Source organism: Ictalurus punctatus, chromosome 18, assembly GCF_001660625.3.
Source record: "Ictalurus punctatus breed USDA103 chromosome 18, Coco_2.0, whole genome shotgun sequence".
Classification (NCBI taxonomy): Eukaryota; Metazoa; Chordata; class Actinopteri; order Siluriformes; family Ictaluridae; genus Ictalurus; species Ictalurus punctatus.
Genome location: NC_030433.2, coordinates 21,699,453 through 21,720,183, shown reverse-complemented (window position 1 = coordinate 21,720,183; position 20,731 = coordinate 21,699,453). Strand labels below are relative to the sequence as shown.

At 39.3% G+C, this 20,731-nt stretch overlaps 1 protein-coding gene across 3 annotated transcripts; it reads left to right on the top strand.

Moving 5' to 3' along the window:
• Positions 1-8,908: 8,908 nt before the first annotated feature.
• Positions 8,909-18,665, top strand: LOC100304900 (prenylcysteine oxidase-like). Of its 3 annotated transcripts, none has more exons than XM_053687912.1 (7): positions 8,909-9,040; positions 9,083-9,263; positions 9,450-9,656; positions 10,222-10,396; positions 14,097-14,308; positions 15,732-15,872; positions 17,657-18,665. In XM_053687912.1, the coding sequence occupies exons 2-7, from the start codon at positions 9,146-9,148 to the stop codon at positions 18,316-18,318; spliced, it is 1,515 nt and encodes a 504-aa protein (XP_053543887.1). In that variant the 5' UTR covers positions 8,909-9,040; positions 9,083-9,145; the 3' UTR covers positions 18,319-18,665. The 3 variants fall into 3 exon arrangements, with proteins under 3 accessions (XP_053543887.1, XP_053543888.1, XP_053543886.1); XM_053687913.1 differs by having other exon boundaries at positions 8,916-9,050; XM_053687911.1 differs by having other exon boundaries at positions 8,917-9,263.
• Positions 18,666-20,731: the final 2,066 nt, after the last annotated feature.

The window sequence follows — 20,731 nt, the reverse complement described above, 5'->3', positions numbered from 1 at the left end:
TCATCAGATTACTCTCCTCGTGGTGATTACAGTCCATGTCTTACATTAAGACTCCACCCATTACACTAGTCGCCATTTCGAAATGTACAGGATTCAGTTTTTTCGCTACTCCTTGTTCAAATCCGGTCCAAGTCCCACCAAAGTTGGCTCAGATGATCAGTGGACAGAGCCACACAGAAGCAGAATTTTGATATTAATATTTGTTCAAAAGTTAGGATTCGGTGTAACTAATGCGTTTTTGTGTGCCCATTCTCACCTCGGAAGCTCTCCTCGGCATCCAACCGAACGTACGTTCTCTGTGTGGCACGCTGTGATAAACGACAAGCTTCGGTCCTAAAGGGCTTGGATGGTTCGATTCCCATGTGGTGCAAGTTCTTAAAAGTGTCTGTAATCTTGTCATTCGGTTCCTTTCATTTGCGGCTCAGCATTGCAAACTTTCACCCTCTTGGCATGCAAATAAATGCCTCTGTTCTGTTAATTTCCTGTTCAGACTTATTCTCAGCTGTGCTTCTGAACCTATCTTTTATTCATTCATGTTCGTTCTATTTCTCCTCTTCGTGTTCTTCGGGCTCTGCATTGCGCTCGCTGGGACTTTGGTGCTTGGCCCCTTTATACACTGCTTACAGCTTTACATTTACGTGTTCAAAAGAGTGTAGGTGTACAAAGACAACAAAAGCATTGAGGCAAAATGAAAAGAAAAAAAAAAAGATAAAAAAGTAAGGGGAAGAAAGGAAGAAGAACAGAGAGAAACAGAAGTATGTAGTGAGAAGTTAACAGATGATTACAGTTTAAGCAGCAGGTGTGGATCAAAATGAGGGAATTCACCTACTTCTACTGTAGACACCGGTCAGCCATATAATTAAAACGACCTGCCTAATATCGTGAAGGTGCACCTTGTTTATACTACATATACAGTTATACACTGAGCAGCCACTTTAGTAGGAACACCTGTACACCCGCCCATTCGTGCAATTATTCAGTCAGCCAACCATGTGCCAGCAGTGCAGTGCATAAAGTCATGCTGATACAGGTCAAGAGCGTTAGTGTTAACATACAGCATCAGAATGTGGAAAAACTTTGCCCTTGGCATGGTTGGACTGGTTTGAGCATTTCAGTGGCATTCTGCTGACAGGAAGTGCTGACAGGAAGGCTACAGTAACTCATCACACACTGTATCAGTGTGTATTTACAGAACACACCGTGCATCGCAGCTTGCTGCATATGGGGCTGCATATGGGCTGAATGCCCATGCTGCCCTCTGTACATCGCCAAAAGCGCCTACAAAGGGCATGTGAGCATTAGAACTGGACCATGGAGCATCTCTTCTGTGGGATCGGATCAGACAGACACGCCTTTGCTACCCACATGCAACTATGAGGCTTGGGTGCCTATGACCCTGTCGCTGGTTCACCGGTTCACCGGTTGCTTTTCCTTTAACTACTTTTAGTAGGTACTAACCACTGCATACTTTGAATACCCCACAAGACCTGACGTTTTGGAGATGTTCTGACCCAGTCGTCTAGCCATCACAATTTGGCCCTTGTCAAAGTAACTCAGATCCTTACGCTTGCCCATTTTCCTGCTTCCAACACGTCAACTTCGAGAACTGACTTCTCACTTGCTACCTAATATATTCCACCCCTTGACAAGTGCCACTGTAATGAGATAATAAATCTTATTCACTTCACCTGTCAGTGGTTTTAAGATCCTCAATTAGTCTGTGCGATGGACCGGTCACCTTTTGTGTCAACCGATCTCTGTATAAGGGCAGTCATAATTGTATTCACGTCCTTGGTGTTAAGTCGAAATCATTTAATGGTTTCATTCGCGAGGTGTCCACTATGAGTGGCTAGAGGTAACGTGTAATTTGTGGATTCTCTTCGGACCATCCTAAATGTATCTCCGCCCTTGAAAAGTGCGACAAGGCTGGGATGAAAACCATCACTTCTAAATCTGAGGCTTTGGTTCTCCCATTGAAAAGAATGGGATGTTCCCTTCACATGAGGGGAGAGACCTCAGAGAGGAGTTCTGGTCATGACTGAAAGAATACGATCACAAATGAGATCACCACAGGTGGTGCGAATGAGGTTCCTCCGAAGGATTGCTGGGCTTACTCCCGTGACAGCTCGAGGAACCTAGCAATTTTGGAGAACCTGGAGTAAGCCGTTGCTCCTGTGAAATGAGAGGACCTAGTTGAGGTAAACTAAATGTTTAGAGAGAGTTGGGTATTCTCTATTGCACACCCAGATTCAAAAACACGAGGATTAAAGCTTGAATTCTGCGCTGGTTCATTTTAATCCACGAGCGTTAAGACTAGAGAGCCAAAACAATTCCATAGCTACATTACTGTACAATTTGGTAAATGCATCCGTCACTTCTGTTTTCTATTCAAATCGGCCAGGCATGCAAATGTCTAATGAGGTCGATTCTCAGCAGGAACAATTCATGATGAATCTTATTTCCTCTTTCTAAAAAATATAAAACAGCAGATCTAGCCATGAGGGAGCACTCCATGCATAAAATACAGCCCGCAAGGCCTAGCACGGATTCGTGGTCAGTTGCGGGGAAATCAAACGTATGTACACGAATCTGAGATCTTGCCGTGATACGGTGCAGCTGGTCTTCGAACCTCATGTAGAATTTCTTTTTCTTTTTCCTGTAGCAAGTCACTTATGTAATTGTGGTTTATTATAGCAATGGTATAACTGATAGCATGTGCCTGGGGGTGGTTAAAGGAGGCCATCTGTGTGTGGATCAGCATAATGTCTTCATGTTCTCCCTTTCAGTGCCACCATCACATTATGCGCCGTGTGAGGCGCTCGCCAAATAGTGTACGGTCTACGTTAATCACTGTGACCCACTTGCTCGCATTTACATCACTAAACTAACGTTTAGGTCTGCACAACGCACTCTGATGAATAGTCTATTATGTCTGTGAAGACAATACACTAGAATTAATATTACATCTGTTCGTTATATTATCTGATGAAAAACACGTATCGAGATCTTACGAAACCCCGTGTTAACCGTAAACAATAGTAGTGGCATGATTAATGATTGACTCAGTGGAGTCTGTAAGGCAGAGGGTTAGAGGGTGTGCGAGGCTAGGATATGGTTTACCCATCTGGGTGTGCGTACATTGCCGACGGTTGTCCACTACCTATATAATATCTAGTCAGAGCAGGGATTATGACCATACCTTTCTACTAACGCAGGGTGTAGACAGTTAGTAATCACGTATGTACAGAATGCACCCATGTGTTAGGTTTAACGAATCAAACAGTCAGTGAGTGTAAATGTAAGCTTCGTGTACCTAATAAAGTGGCCGCCGAGTATATTCTCAACCCCACACTTATTCTTATTTATTTATTCAGTTACAAAGAAATAATATATGCACACTTTTGCGAATGAATTGCCTATATGCCTCGGAAAATTTCACAAAACGACTTGAAACATCCTGCATGTGCGACCCCTTTGTGGCACTATATGGTGTGAAATCAGATGAAGACAAATTTCTTACACAACTTTATTTACAATTAAAAAAGAACAACAACAACAAAAAAAAACAATAATAATTTACTATACTTAACCATTAATATGATTACACTTATTCTATACAGTGTATAAAACTGAGAAAAATGTTAAACACACTGAGTAAATAAGTTACTATAAATCGGTCAAATAAATCAGGACAAGGTAACCTATACATTACATATACTTCCTAGGCCTTATTAAAACCATATAATGCTCATTTATAAATACCAATGTTTCATAAATACCAATTAGTCATAGTCATGCACTGATACATCATGAAAGTTCCATTTCCTTTATTAATATTCAAAATCCGCAGCTGCATAAAGTATGTGCAGCTTATAGTTGTCTCTTCATTTAGCTTTCTTTTTTTTTTATTGCAAAAGATAAAGACATGTTTGTTTATATAAAAGTGTTCACATATTATTAAACCCTGCTCATGAAAAAAAATCTGTCATAACCCTCGTCAATCATTTGGTTAATAAACACCATTTGTGGCCTTTTCATTTGGTCTATTTAAAAAAAATAATACAAATATTTAAACATTTAAAGTGTAGAGATGTGTTATATGTATGTCTTATATGTTACATCGAGGTAAGTGCTAGTTGTGCTATGTCCTAGTTGTATTCTTCTCTACCCGACACAAAGACGTAATGAATATTAAATGATAGGCATACATATATTTTATCTACGACATTTATATAGTAACTGAGCATTTGAGAAAACGCATAATAACCCAAACCTCTTCAGGACTTCGTGAATAATTCTGTATGTTATACATGCCCAAGACTTGAACAGCACAACACCAGTTGAATCCTCACCTTCAGTGTGTTTAGCAACACGATGCTGGTGGTTTCTCTGCAGCTGTTTTGTATCCATCCATGTTGTTTGGAGCATCCAAGCTTAAGAACTGAACTCCGTGGGTTGAATGCAAATCGAACACCCTTGGAATTCAGTTCTCAAAGCCAAAACCTCAGTTCACAGCAGTGTGAAATTTACACCACTTTTTTTTTTGTCCTAAAGCAAAAAAAAAACAAAAATGAAACAAAACCCAAAAAGTGTACATATAAATAAATCATTTGTATTGAATTGTGTTTTCCTGACATTTTGTTGATCACCTTTTGATTTTCCTCTGGGTCTGGGAATTTCTCTTTATTTCCTTGTTCCTCATCTGTAACTGTGCATGATTTAAGCTACACTTCCTGCATATATACACATGTCTAAGGTCAACAATAAGTAACTGCTGCTGTGTGAAAGTTACTGGACTCTAGGGATTTAAAAATAATAATAATCTAAAACAATTCATTCATGCATCAATGTCGAACGTCAACCCTAAGTAGCAACTTCAGGCTATGTGAAAAGAGTAAACTGGACTATATGGATTAAAAGGTCTGAAATTAAGAAAAAAAAAAAAAAATATATATATATATATATATATATATATATATATATATATATATATATATATATATATATATATATATATCTCTGATAGGCGTTATTTGTATTTAGAAACGTCACGAGACTTTTATTCACTTTCAGAGACGGAAAAATTATCGAATTATCAAACGATTATCAAAAGACTAAAATTTATGGCATCCTTAGGACTTCAATGAGAAGAAATACAACGAACATGGTTGTATAAGTAAAACTAACAAAAAAAAAACCAAACAACAACAACAAAAAACAATTGCTAAGAAATTATTTTATGAAGGCTCTCTATTACCTAGGCTTTATATAGAAATTATTTCATTCATTCTAAAATGAAGGGGGGGGGGGGGGGGGAAACCCACACAAAGCTGACCAGCACATCATATGTTCAATTCTGTATCCAGTCACATTGTCCTTAACTTGCCCTCCTAACTATATTAATGCTTATTTATTTATTTATTTTAAAAAATATTAAAGGTATTTATTTTTATAACATCTGAGCAGTTTTAATTATTATAACACACTAGTTGTAGTAAATGTAAGACAATATGAGCTGTGCACGTGGTACACAAGTTTTTTTTTTTAAACGCACATATCCTATGCAATCACTGTGTAAAAAAAAAAAAAAAAGTGATAAATATAAGCCTAATAGTTACGAGGTTTGAAGTATTTATATAAACAAAAGTAGAATATATATATATATATATATATATATATATATATATATATATATATATATATATATATATATATATTTTTTTTTTTTTTTTTACATTTTATAATGCTAATATAAGAGCCGGCCAGCCAGAACCGAGCATCACACCCAGATCCACACCTTAACACTAAACACGTGCAAATCCCCTAATAAACATAGTCATCCTGAGATACTTAAGATCCCTAAACGTCATTTATCTTTATCTCTCCTCCTGTCGCTCTCACCTCTTATTTGGCTTTTCTTTCCCCCTCCTATAAAGGCTCCGGTGAGTCATTCCGGTAGCAGCAGGGCTCAGGATGCTGAATCATAAGTGCACTTGATAATACTATATAAAAGGCGTGCACTGAGCCGCCTACTCCTCTGGCCCGGGCCCGTTTCGGCCTATATAAAGCCGGTGCTCATTTGCATATCATTTCTAGCCTTGCACACGCGCGCGCACCCGTGGCCTGCGGTGGAAATTCCCGTTTTCATCCGTTTCATGCGCGCAGGCTGCCATGATAACAGAGCCGCGTCATCCGGCAACACGGAAATAGTTTTGCAATAGTGTTTGTGATGGCTTGAAATGAAATGAACGCGTTGCTCAAATAACAACAGGGTTGTGTTCGTACCCTCCTCCTCCTCCTCCTCCTCCACCACCTCCACCTCCCGTCTATACGAGCTCGCTGTAAGGCGACGTGGTGTTTGAGAAAACCCCTAACCACTGGAAACAGGAGGAAACGGCGGTGAAGCAGTCGATACACCATTTCCGCTCTGTAAACTCCGCGGGTTGTGACGGGGAAATCCTGAAGCACCACGAGCTTTCGCCTTCTGTAACCGTCTTCGCTGCTGTTTCTTTTATTTTGTTGTTGAAGTTTTTTTTTTTTTTTGAAGATCTTTAGCTGAGTTTAAGTTCTTAAAATATATGGCCTTGGAGCATTGAGATCCAGTGAATCTTTCATACAGGTCATATTGCAGGGATCATATCATGTATGATGCTGAGCAGGTTTGGCCCTTAATCTGGTTTTGCAAGGAGAACTTCGTTGTTATTTGTTTCTCATCTCATCACGGGTCTAGATTTTTATTTACACCGTTAAAGTCATATGCCAAGACCTATAGTGTAGTATTCCTGCACTTGCACACAGATATATATACTACACACAAAGTGTCCCGTCTTCACCCACATAAACACTCGCCTGAACTCACATGATTGAGGAAGTGAGTCACGTCAGGCTCCAGATGACCTCAAGTCAGGCGACAAATATCAGGAACTGAACATGTACATAAATATTGACCTTTGGGTGCTTAAAAACAAATATGTGGTGAAGAAACTATTGCGAAATGTGAGCAGCGGATTGACACGCACGCACATGTTGTAATCTGCAGTAGTCAGCTGTTACTGCAAAGACTGACCTTAATACAAACATAACAAAAGTACTCCTGTTGAAAATGCTGATCGGTTCACCTTTCTGTTTTAGTTCCCACTTCTGGGTTGTTGTTTTTTTTTCTTACTGTATCAGGTAGCCTATTTCTGATTATTCAAAGGCTCTACAGAAAAGTAGGGGGGTTTTTTTGTGTATGAAAAAATACAAAAAAATTTATTCATCCATCCATCCATCTTCTATACCACTTATCTTTCCTACAGGGTCACGGGGAAACTTGGAGCCTATCCCGGGGAGCATCGGGCACGAGGCGGGGTACACCCTGGACAGGGTGCCAATCCATCGCAGGGCACAATCACATACACATTCACACGCCCATTCATACACTACGGACACTTTGGACATGCCAATCAGCCTACCGTGCATGTCTTTGGACTTGGGGAGGAAACTGGAGTACCCGGAGGAAACCCCCGCAGCACAGGGAGAACATGCAAACTCCACATACACAGGGTGCACCGGCAGGAAAGGTGAAATTATATATATATATATATATATATATATATATATATATATATATATATATATATATATATATATATATATATATATATATAATATTTAAAAAAAAAAAAAAAAAAATTTTTTATATGAAATAAACAGATTCTTTTTACACCTGTGTGTTTTTTTTTTGTTTGTTTTTTTTTGTCGTTCTCCACTCAATCAGTGGCTGTTTTCTAACAGGACTGATGTTGGCTGGGGTTTCTTTTTTATTGGTGGACTATTTATTCTTAACCCAGCACTAGCACTGATGTGTTGAAAAAAAAAAAAGTCTAGCAACGATGATAAAATCTCCAGTGAGTGTGCAGAACTATACGTTTCTCCTACTTAAAATGTACGACATATGAATAAATAAGGATTTTAAGAGCCGTTAAGAGCCGGGGGGGGGGGGGGATCAGTGTAAATCGTTATTATTTTATTTAAAGATCTTTTTTTAGTTCCATTTTGTACCTCCCTTGAGATGCTAAATATGATTTTTACATGACAAAATACTAACAATTAAAACCGATCATCCTGTTCAAAAGTTTACACCCCCCTGGCTCTTAATGTATGGTGTTACCTTCTTGAGCGTCAGTGAACGTTTGCACCTTTTGTAATAGTCGTGTACGAGTCCTTCAGTTGCCCTCAGTATGAAAAGATGGATCTCGACATCCTATAGCTGCTGTTGGAAATTGCTCAAATATGCAGAATATGCTGGAAAAGCAAAGAATGTGCAGGACCTGGAGGATTTTTCTGAAGAACAGTGGGCAGGACAAACAATGGACTCATGAACAACTATCACAAAACATAAAAACAGTCGTGTATCATCCAGGTAACGACACGCAGTATTAAGAATCAAGCGCGTGCAAACTTTTCAACTGGTTAATTTTTTTTTATAAATCCAGCTATTATCTTGTCTTGTGGACTATATGTAAACATCTGTTATGTGAAATAGCTTATTCATGGACAGAACTAAAAAAAAACAACAACAACAACATGGGATTTTTATCATCCCTCTTATTATTATTATTATTATTTTTACTGTATTAAGATTTAGCAAATTCTGCAAGGGGTATGCAAACTTTTGGGCTATAATACTTTTATACAGGCTAGTATATGTTTATATATTGTATAAGATCAATCTGAATATGGACTTCAGTTTTAGGGTTACTGTGCAGGGAATCATTTACAGTTAATACACAGATATAACGTTTATTCTTTAGACAATCGGTACGAGTATGCCATATTATTTTCACACACAGGAGTGTTTCGAGCAGCACTCACACACTAGGGGCCAACACGTTTCCTAAGTTTCGGTAGCATGACGTCATCACGCTGCGCTCAGCGGAAACACGTGACTTTGACACCTCGGAATTGAATCGCCAAGCCGCTTCGCTTCCTTTGATGTGAAACGGTTCGGAAACTATTTTTCCACTCTGACATTGTAACACACACACACACACACACACACACACACACACACACATATACACACACATATACACACACATACAGCAGCCGGTATGACCTCCTCCTGCATGGACAGCACCTGTTCTTGTTAAATTGAATCTGAATGTCTAGCGCCATGTTGTTGTTCACCTCATTAGCTTATCTCTCTGTAATATGCGCTGGCCCGACGCGCGGGGATTCAAGCTTTACGCAACTGGACGGCGCACCTCCTTCTAAAATCGGTAGGCTAGAATGAAAGCATTACAGCTGAGCACTTATGAGGTAGAGCCTGTAGTGCATATGCACGTCATATGTTGTGGAGACTTATTTGTTTATGTTTATAACGTCATACCTTAACCCAAAATGTTCTGCATGGTAGTGAAATCTCTCATTACTCTGTGTGTGTGTGTGTGTGTTTGTGTGTTTAGCTGTTGTTGGCGCTGGAATCGGCGGAACCGCGACAGCGCATTTCCTGCGGCAGCATTTTGGACCGGAAGTGCGCATTGACGTGTTCGAGAAGCAGGAGGTCGGTGGTCGCTTGGCAACCGTCACCGTTAACAACCAAGCCTACGAAACTGGCGGCTCCATCATCCATTCCCTCAACTTGCACATGCAAGACTTTATGAAACAGCTGGGTTTGTACCTGACTCTCACACTGTGTGTGTGTGTGTGTGTGTGTGTGTGTGTGTGTGTTTAACAGATAGCAGTTTGCAATTCCCAGAGATTTGTCATCTCGACTGGTTTTATAGTCACGCATCTGTAAAAATGTATTTTATCGTGTGTTACGGCGAATGTAGCTTATTTAAAAAAAAACAAAACAACAACATCTGGAATATAAATAACAGTTATGGAAATAGGTGCACCAAACAGCTCATTGTTTTCTCCAAAAAACAAACAAACAAAAAAAAAACCCTGATTATACACGCACATAAAAACGCAAGATTTCATGTTGAAAATGTCATATTGCTGTTTAAGTGAAGAGTCTTCTAACTACTGCGGTATACTGTTCTAACTTTGCCCTCATTGGACATCGTGTCCAGAGAGGTTTCATTTCAAAGTGTATTTGAGATTAAACTCAACAGTGTTTCTAGATGTCCAGAGAAACAGCCCTGCGTCTTGATGGGGGAAATTAAAGTTGAGGAGGATTTTGTTGATCCAGTCCAGGATACTGATCCGTATTGCACTGTTTTACTGTGGTAGGGCTGAAATATCGAAAGAGTGTGGCAGGCAAGATGGCTGTGTCGAATGGTAAGGAGCTCGTTCTGGAAGAGACCGACTGGTACTTGCTCGACCTGTTCCGCCTGTGGTGGCGTTACGGCATCAGCTTTATCCGGATGCAAATGTGGGTGGAGGAGATCATGGAGAAGTTCATGAGGTGAGGAGCAGCACTTTTCAACTGAACAAAACAGCACAGCATGGGGGAAAAAAACAACAAACCCAGGACTATCTATATCATGATGGATTATATCACAATCATATTAAATCATAATCTATATAATGATTGACTGTCTATATCATGATCATATTAATATAATATTGCCTGTGAAAGAAGAAATTTTCTGTAGGTCATCAGGTGGTGATGTGAATGAGTAGTTAATTATATATATATATATATATATATATATATATATATATATATATATATATATATATATATATATATAAAATATAAGCTAGGTACATCTGATTTGATGTTAAAATGTGCATGCAGCATATGCATCCGAATGAAGCCAAGTGTGCCAATACTTTATTGAAAACACAGAAGTTTTAGTGCAAACGTTTTTCAGCAGTATAAGTCTAATCCTTTTTGTGTTACTAAATTTTATGCTGGAAATCCCCTTAAAATGGACTTCAGACACGAGTGAAGCTATGGAGGAAAACTATTTCAGACATATATATATATATATATATATATATATATATATATATATATATATATATATATATATATATATATATATATATATATATATATATATATATATATATATATATGTGTGTGTGTGTATGTTAGAGTTGGTGGTGGCAGCTGATGATGTTACCCCTCCGAAGTGTTATTTTTGTATAACAGCCCACCGTGCAGTGTATTATCCCGCTTATACCACAGCGATTACCATGTTTAATTTATTAATGAAAGACACGTTGCGTATTTTAACAGTTTATAGTTACATTTAATATTGTGGAACGTCCAAGAGACAATTTAGTTTCTGATCTCACTTATGTTATAGCTGTAATAAACAGTCACTCCTTTCTCTCTCTCTCTCTCTCTGTCTCTCTCTCTCTCTCTCTCTCACACACACTCACTAAATACATCTCATTTTACCGCGAAAGCATATACTCCTCTGTCCTGAAACTGTGCTGGGAAATTTTTTGCAAAGCAACTGTAAATGTGACAAAGGGCTTAGAACAGAGACTCCATTCCGAAATGTTAAAGAAATGTCTCCTATAAACAATACGTCACATTTTTAAAATCCCTCTATTGTTAGTCTTAGCTAACATAGTTAACTATAGAAACAATAGCGTATTATAACGAGTGCGTGAACCTGTCGTTCATGTCGCAGCTGGAACTACGGTCCGAGCCGTGTTGTTATACCGGTCGGATTTCAACCACGCTGTGGTAAAAGAGGCTATATAAATCATTTAAATCATATCAAGCATTTAGTATATTTCACTCACCAAGCAGGAGATTTCAGCTGCATTCTTTAAGTTGGTGTACTCCTGTGGAAGGTGTCTCTTTTTTTTTTTTGACCAAAACTACCAGTGTTATGGGTTTTGCTTTTTTTCATTTCTCACTCGATGCTGCCATCATTAAAAGTTATGAGCGAGACAGAGAGTGAAAGCACTTAGTTTTCTATCGGTTTTGCTCCATTGAAGTCGACGTGAAACAACACTAAACCTTTCCCCCCCACATTTGACGGTTTGGCTTGTTATCTAAGCAAGAAAGCCAGTATGTTGCAGGTGTTCAGCTACTTAATATAATCATTGAAATACCCCAGAAATATCCCCGAATTTTGCACAGCACAGTACATTAAAGCTTGTTGGCATACATCAAACACACACATTTAATTGGCCTGTTAATCTCAAACAGCCGTATTTTAGGATTATGGTTTGGCCTTCGTGACGCGGGAAGCTTTCACACCTAGTAGTCCGTTTGCAGAGTCTAAATCAGAGTGAGATGGATTCTTTTGGTTCGTTTGCCGTTAAGTTTGGTTTCACATCACACAGAATGAAATGACTCAAAAACAATGATCCAGTACTGGCATACGAATGTTATTGTGCCGCATCACTGAACATACAATTCATATGAACTTTGAGTCATACTGCATAATGTACAGTGGAATTATGGCACCCTTCCTGTTTGCATGGCATGACCTTAATTTATCGCCTTGCCAATGCAACACTGTTTGTTTAAACTCTCAAAAATGCCTAAGAAGTCTTCAAAGGTACTCCCATGCCCAAAACAAATTTGTGTCATGAAGATTAAAATGGATGCCAATAATTGAGAAAAATGCCACAGGGGGTGCTATCGAGCCACCTGCCTCTAACACGGCTCACAAAAAGGGCATAAAGCAAAAGCGAGTGTTTTTAAACAGATTATTATCTATGTTTAACACCAACATCCTAGGTTCTGAAAGTAGAGCAGGTGATAGCATTTATTCTACTGATTTAGGTTGTTTTTCTTTTGGGGTTTTTTTGTACTGTAATGGGGTGGCATTCAACAGTCGGGCTCAGTGGGGGAGAAAACAGTAATGCAGATGGTCAAGAGTGCAAAAAAAAAAAGCTGTCTATATGTAATATTTTAGACTAGGTGTAGCAAATTCTGCAGTCGCTGTAAGACTACACAGGGAGAAGTTATCTTTCCTTTGAATGGATCACGATTCACTAAAGTGAGGTAATTCACTTTGTTTGAAGTGCACTGCATCAATCAGTTTTTGTCTTAGTGATGCTATTTTTTAAAATTACAGGCTGACTAGTAAAACGGAACAGCTGTGCAGCCCCTAATACAGTGGTTTTCAAAGTGGGGGCCACCAGGGGGCGCCTGGGGGCCTCAAGAATTTGGTGTGAAATATAAATTCTCGCTCTTAGACAACCACACACACACACACAATCAGTCCCTATTGTAATGTGATGTAAGATGTAATTATTAATAAAAAAGGGGATATATTCATAAGTCTGTATTTTTAATGTGTTTTAAATACATCTTGCAAAAGGGGGACCTCGGTCAAATGTTAATGCCATTTGGGGGGCCTTGCCCTGGAAAAGTTTGGGAACCCCTGCCCTAATATATATCTATTTTCCAAATATCGAAATATATCAAGATATTAAACATATTTTAAAACTCACACAGGCTGGTATTCTAATAATAATATTTCCGTTCAGTCTCCCGTCCCTCTTGTCTTTGTGCTCCATTCGTTTTTTTCAAATCAGTGAAATCAGTGGGCACACGACTGTACGCAGTACAACGTGCAGTGAAATGCTTTCTGCGACTGTTTTTACAAAACAGAATTTACTCGCGTAGAAAAAGAAAAAGAAAAATCTAAACATGTAAAAGATGGACGGCAAACAACGTGGCGGTAGTTGTATGTGCAACGCAGAAGAAGGAGAAGCCTTTATTTTTGTCACATGTACATTAAGGCAGAGTGAAATTCTTTTCTTCACATTTCCCAGCTTGTTAGGAAGCTGAGTTTCAGAGCACAAGGTCAGCCATGATACAGCGCCCCAGGAGAAGTGGTTAAGGGCCTTACTCAGGGGCCCAATAGTGGCAGCTTGGCGGTTCTGGGGCTCGAACCCCTGACCTTCTGATCAGTAACCCGGAGCGTTAACTGTTGAATTGACCCGCCACTGCAATGCAATGATCTGCCTTGTGTAATGACAGGAATGTTGGGTGTGTGTGGGTGTTGTGCGAAGAGAAAAAAAATCAACCGTCGTTTCAACCCTGTGAGACATGTGGTGAAATATTTTGCATTATGTTTACGAGTTTGCATGTTCCGGCGTGCTCCAGTTTCTGTGCTTTCATTTCATTAAGAACTGACTTATTATGTCCGTACTACGTAATAATATTTGTTTCTCCCCAGAATCTATAAATACCAGGCTCACGGCTACGCATTCAGTACAGTGGATGAGTTGCTAAATTCGCTGGGCGGGTCAGGATTTCTCAACATGACCCGTCGCTCTCTGTCCGAGTCGCTGTTGGAGTTGGGTGTGTCTCAGCGGTTCATTGATGAAGTCGTGGCTCCAATCATGTGGGTCAACTACGGCCAGAATGTCAGTATGCCAGCCTTTGTCGGTAGGTATATCCGCTGTAGCGTGGATCACCTACATCACATGCAGTATGGGGGTGTGAGTCGAAGGCAGGGAGCATATTGGCGCTCGGTAGCAACGTAAGCACGTAAGGGATGCACAGAGAAGGACTGCACAATTTATCGTATTTGGATATAGCGTTCAATATTTTGGGCTTCCGCAATTAGATGTAATTGACTGTGATCCCATTTTTCAGTGAAGTTCCGTGTAAACATTTCTGTAAGCCAAACTGAACTGAAAATTTCTGCTGGAATTTCCAAAGTTTTCAGAAATTTTCAGCGATTTTCTTCAAACTCGCACGTGTGTGTTCATAAAAGTCCTGTAAATTTCCAGGCACGTGCACACCATGGCTAATTTGCATTTGGTGACACCCGTAATCGATCGAGATTTACGTTAGTCAGTCTTCTTGTGCGTAAAGTACATATACGCACTCGCAGCACGAGTCGGACACCGAGATTTTTCCGCAATTGAGGCGTTTTCGTGACTCAAAATTTCTTGCATGAGTCCTAGTAGGAACAGTTTAAATAAATGCGTTCGTATCCAGCTTGATAAACGAGGCCCATTTGTTTTGTTTTTTTTGTTTGTTTATTTAAAACTGACTCTGGTGAATTAAATCACTTAAAATTGAAATTACATTTCATTATCTCCAAAAAAACCAAAAGATGCGGTGATTTATATTTAGCTTTTAAAATATTCCCTCGATTAACTTTTATGGGGCGCACGGTGTCTTAGTGGTCAGCACGTTCGCCTCACACCTCCAGGGTTGGGGGTTCGATTCCCACCGTGACCCTGTGTGTGCGGAGTTTGCATGTTCTCCCCGTGCTGCGGGGGTTTCCTCCGGGTACTCCGGTTACCTCCCCCGGTCCAAAGACACGCATGGTAGGCTGATTGGCGTGTCCAAAGTGTCCGTAGTGTATGAATGGGCGTGTGAGTGTGTATGTGATTGTGCCCTGTGATGGATTGGCACCCTGTCCAGGGTGTACCCCGCCTTGTGCCCGATGCTCCCTGGGATAGGCTCCAGGTTCCCCGTGACCCTGAAAAGGATAAGTGGTATACAAGATGGATGGATAACTTAGAGCTTTTGTTCATATTTACCTCTTTAACTTTACTTGTGCTAAAGCTTTGGAACGGTCGCTAAGATCGGGGAATAATTTTAACAGCGTTGCAAACGGCCTTTGATTAAAAATATGTAGGTTAATATGGTATAGTAGATTTTTTTAAGGACGTAATTTATCGAGTCTAGCCTGTTTATCATATGACTGTACCTATTCATTTTCTTGCTCTCTTCTCGCTTTACTCCTTGCTGCTTCGTAAATCACGCGGACTTTCGCTTTTAGCAGACGGCAGATTTCGCTTGAGGCTCTAGCACATAAATCGCATACATTTAAATTTCTGTTTTTCTTTCACAGGTGCTGTTTCACTGGCTGGTGCACAAGCCAATCTGTGGGCAGTGGAAGGAGGGAATAAATTAGTTTGTTCTGAACTTCTAAAACTGGCAAAGGCCAACCTGATCCGTTCACAAGTTACCACCGTTTCCCTTCAGCCAGCAGGTATTTACACGTACTCAAAACCACATGTCTGTTAAGTCAAGTCAGTGGTTCTCAAAGCTCATGTCCCTCCAGAAAGCTGACACTCAAGACTCTTTGATTAAAATATATAAATAAATAAATAAATAAATAACTGGCTACATGCAGAAACCTTTACCATATAAACTATTCTACATTTATTTTGTTAGATGACACTTTTATTTAATCCATTTATTATTAGGCTTAGATAATGTCAATTGTCTGCCATACAATTCCCTGTGAGCGAGCTGTTACTATATAGATGATAACATATTAGACGAGTTTGTTCATTAAAAACCTATTATTTGTATTACAGACAGATATACTGTCAGAACTGCTCTTATAGAAACTTAATCACCACCTTCTGGCCAAGATTATACACTATATGGCCAAAAGTTTGTGGACACCTGGCCGTCATATTCGTTCGTTTGTGCTTGTTGAACACACCATTCCAGATTTATTCGCCTCTTTGCTGTTATAATACTGTAAGCTCTACTCTTCTGGGAAGGCTTTCCAATAGATTTTAGAGCGTGGCTGTGGGGATTTGTGCTCATTCAGCTACAAGAGCATTAGTGAAGCCGGGCACTGATGTCAGCGTTCCGATTCATCCCAAAGCTGTTCAGTGGGGTTGAGGTCAGGACTTCATGGAGCTCGCGTTGTGAACAGGGGCATTGTCATGCTGGAACAGGTTTGGGCCATTTGGAAATTGTAACGCTACGGCATACAAAGACGTTCTAGACAATTGTTTGCTTCTAACTTTGTGGCAGCAGTTTTTGGGGAAGAACCACATATGGGTACGATGGTCAGTTGTCTACAAACTTTTGGCCATGTAGTGCATTTCTGAATATACCCGTGCTGTCAGTTGAACTCAAATGGAACCTTTGGAGGCATCACATTTTAACCAACTTTTCAGCAGCACTTACTTTGTGTTGTGCAGTTGAAATTTCTTTATTTGGAATTGACACGTTTGCAGAGATTCTTGGCTTGTATTAAAAATAGTTTGTAAAAAGGTCATTTTTACTATTAACCACAATAGTAAAGAAATTATTATTATTATTATTATTATTATTATTATTATTATAGAAGTTACAATATTACAAGACAGTTTACTTTATCTGGAAATATGTTTCTTGCTTGGAGTAACATTCCTGCCGACCATTTTGTACAATAGTTGTTGTTGGAGTGCCCTCATGTATATAATATTGCAGTATATTATACAACTGATTTGGTACATGCCAAGAGCCATATTAAAAAAAATCAGGGATCTTAAAGTTAAAACTAGCTCTTTACAGGCCGGTTTAGGAGAAACTCTCGGGGGTGTAGTCTGCTACGTAAGAACTGTTTAAATTAACATTAAGTACAAATCAAGTACAAACACTTCATGTGAGATTCATGTATGAAATCAACAATACTTTTTAATGCTTAACTGCATCATCAGCCAATCAATGTCCTGCAATATTCATTATTCATAGCGGCAGGGCCCCGGCTTGGCTCTTCACGTAGGAATTCCTCTCAGCATTTTCGTGAATAGGTTTTAAGGAGGAACTAGTTTGGAACTTTTAGTGCCACCTAGGAGAACTATTTGAGGTAAGATAAGATTGTGTGTGAATACGGCCCCAGGTTTGCATTAAGAGTAATTTTTTTTTTGTTGTTTTCCAATGCTATAACATTGTGCAGTAGTACTACCTTTTGATTCTGTCCAATGTGCCTTCAATATCTGGCTGACATAACGTGTCTTATATAATAAATGTCATTTTTGCTCATTCTAGGTGAATCCTACCAGTACAAGCTCGATTACACTACTCAAGCTGGGATTGCATCAGATATCTACGACATAGTTATCATAGCCAGTCCTCTCCAGCAAAATGTCAACTCAGGAATCTCTTTCCTAGGCTTCGAACCCCAGCTAGCAGAGATGACCGGGTCTTACCACACAATGGTGGCCTCTGTTGTCCATGGTTATCTCAACTGCACTTACTTTGGCTTCCCTGACCCCAAGCTTTTCCCCTTCACCAGTGTGCTGACCACAGAAATGGCTGATCTCTTTTTCAACAGCGTCTCTAGCATCTGCCCCGTCAACATCAGCACCGTCTTTCGTCGCAAACAGCCACACGAGGCCGGCGTCTACAAAGTCTTCTCCCCTAAACCACTGGAAAAGGATGAGCTAAAGACCCTTTTTAAGTCTTACTACTCTGTGCAGGTCACTGATTGGAAGGCATACCCTCGTTACGGAAGCTCTCAGGAGATGCCACCTATGATCCTGCATGACGGACTTTATTACCTCAATGGAATTGAATGGGCAGCGAGTGCCATGGAGATGAGCTCTGTGGCTGCTAAGAACATTGCGCTTCTGGCTTACCATCGCTGGACCAGGCAGCTTGAGATGATTGACCAGCAGGACCTCATGCACAAGATCAAGACGGAACTGTGATGCTTTATGACCAACAACAGTTTTCTGTAAAAAAAAAACAAACAAACAAAATATTTTTCATTAAAAAATCTAGCCAGCACTAGCTGAAGACTATTGTGTTCTGAATCTGAAATTGAGCGCTTTGCTTTGGAGGACATGGCCTTTTCCACATCTGCTACAAAATTTCCAGTCATTGTTTTGATAAAATGGTTACTGCTGAATTAAAAAAAAAAAAAAAATTAACGAGAGCTAAAGTGGTTTGGGATTTTTTTTTTATTATTATCTGATTTTGTTTTTTTCAATCTTAAATGTGTGGTTTGCTTGCGTAATTAGTTAGTTGGAATAAAGATCTGCTGTTCTCAACCAAAGATTCTTTCTAGATCATTCTTATAGCAGTGTAACACACGTATCTTCTTCATGTAACACCTGATTTATTGTCACATTTTGCACTAATACAGTATTGCCTTTTGTACAGTCTAACTACTACACAGTTGATTCATTTCATGGTTCATTGGTTAGTTTTTTTTTAATGCAGAGAAATGAAATATGGATAACAATAGATTATTAGAATACTTTAAGATTTAGTTACACTGCGTACATTTAATGGGGAAGTCATTTTAAGAAGTCGGACTGTGTCTAAATGGTTTAACGAGTGTTACAAGGAAACTTTCATTTCAAGTAACAAGATACTACGTTGTTTTTGTCACTTTACTTCATCCGGGTTCCCTAAGTCCCGCCTCCTGCACTGCTTAACGCCCAAAGCACCTCTTTATTAATATGGATTATTAGCCAATCCCAGCACAGGAGACGGGATCAACGCGTGTCGTTGATGATCTCGATCACTTCCTGTTTGCGTATAATTCTTAACCGTATTTTTGTGAATTTTTTTTTTTTTTTTTTTTTTAACAATTATTAGGATGCATACCACAGAGCAGAATGCATGAGCATTACTTTGCTATACCAATATCTGTAGTGACATTGTTTTGGGTGTTTGGTAGAGCTGTGCCGTTGCTCATTCCCAAGGGACCGAACATCCTTCGTTAAAACTCGTTACAAACTCAAAAAAGTTTGCCTTGTTTTTCTCAAAAGGGTACTTAATGTGCCATGAGGAGCCCTTAGTGATCTCAACCAATCATGGCGGAAAGAGACTTACTGATGATTTGCATATTTCAGGGATCAACCGGACGGGTTCAGGATTCACATCTTATATAAATGTGCATGAAGCCTTAGGAAATTAGTCTTAAATGTCACTCATTAATAAATGTCGTGCTATTTTGTATTTTTCCTCTAGTGTTCTCATGACCATGTTGGTGCTGACACCAATCTGCTGCTATTTGTTGTAAGTATCCCCCCCCCCCCTCTTTTTTCTTCACTTTTTAATTCCCTTTTTCATGCTAGTACAAATTTAAGCATGTAAAGTTTTTAAAATTCTGATCAGCAATACAATGCACAATGGTTTCCAACACTCAATTCACCTACCTAACTAAAAAGCAAGCCAGGTTATTTAGCAGGTATCACATCAAAGAACTGTTTTTACTTCTGATCAGCCACAGATGGCGCTACAGTCAGCTGTTTGGATCTTCTCCTCCTCCTCCTCCTCATTGTCATCTCTGCCAAAACTTGTGGAGAAACAGAACAGCCTTTTTGTCCAGCCCTGCTGTGAGAACCAGTGCATTTCTCAAGAGGATAAAGTAAAAGACCTTTAACTTCAGATCCAAGTTTTCAGATAAACACATTGTTCGCTTAAGACCCAGAACTCCTTTCATAAACTTTCGGGATAGCACAAAGATCTTCTTTCGTACATGTACGTTTATTCATTTGGCAGATGCTCTAAGAAGTGAGGTAGAATACAATCTGAGCATTTGAGATTCATGTGACTTGCTGCCATTGGAGTGTGTGTGAGGGAATGAGAAACAGTGTAAAGCGTTTTTGTAGAACTGTTAAGGTTAGAAGGCGCTATATACACTACCGGTCAAAAGTTTAGACATACTCATTCTTTATTTTAATTTTTTTAACACATTTTTGAATAATAATAAAGTCATCAAAACTCTGGAGTACCACAAATGGAACTATGGGAATTATGTTGTGATGATAAAAATTCTGAATAAGTGAAAGTAGACGCCCTTTTCGCCTGGAATTTCCAGAAATGTATTCTTGGCGTTTTCTTGAGGAATTTCCCTGAGATCATTTTTAAACAGTATTAAAGGAGTTCCCACCTACGCTGGACAAATATCGGCTGCTTTTCGGAATATTTCACCCCGAGTCGTCCGTTTTTAAAAAAAAAAAGAAAAAAAAAAGTTTTTTTTGGTAAATAAAACGTTTTCTGATGAAAGAAACGAATACGTCGGCACGCTTATATTTTTGTCTACGATACCGATTTCAAACATTTAATCATATACCTTCAGATCAAAAGGTTTTTAAACATCATGAAAAG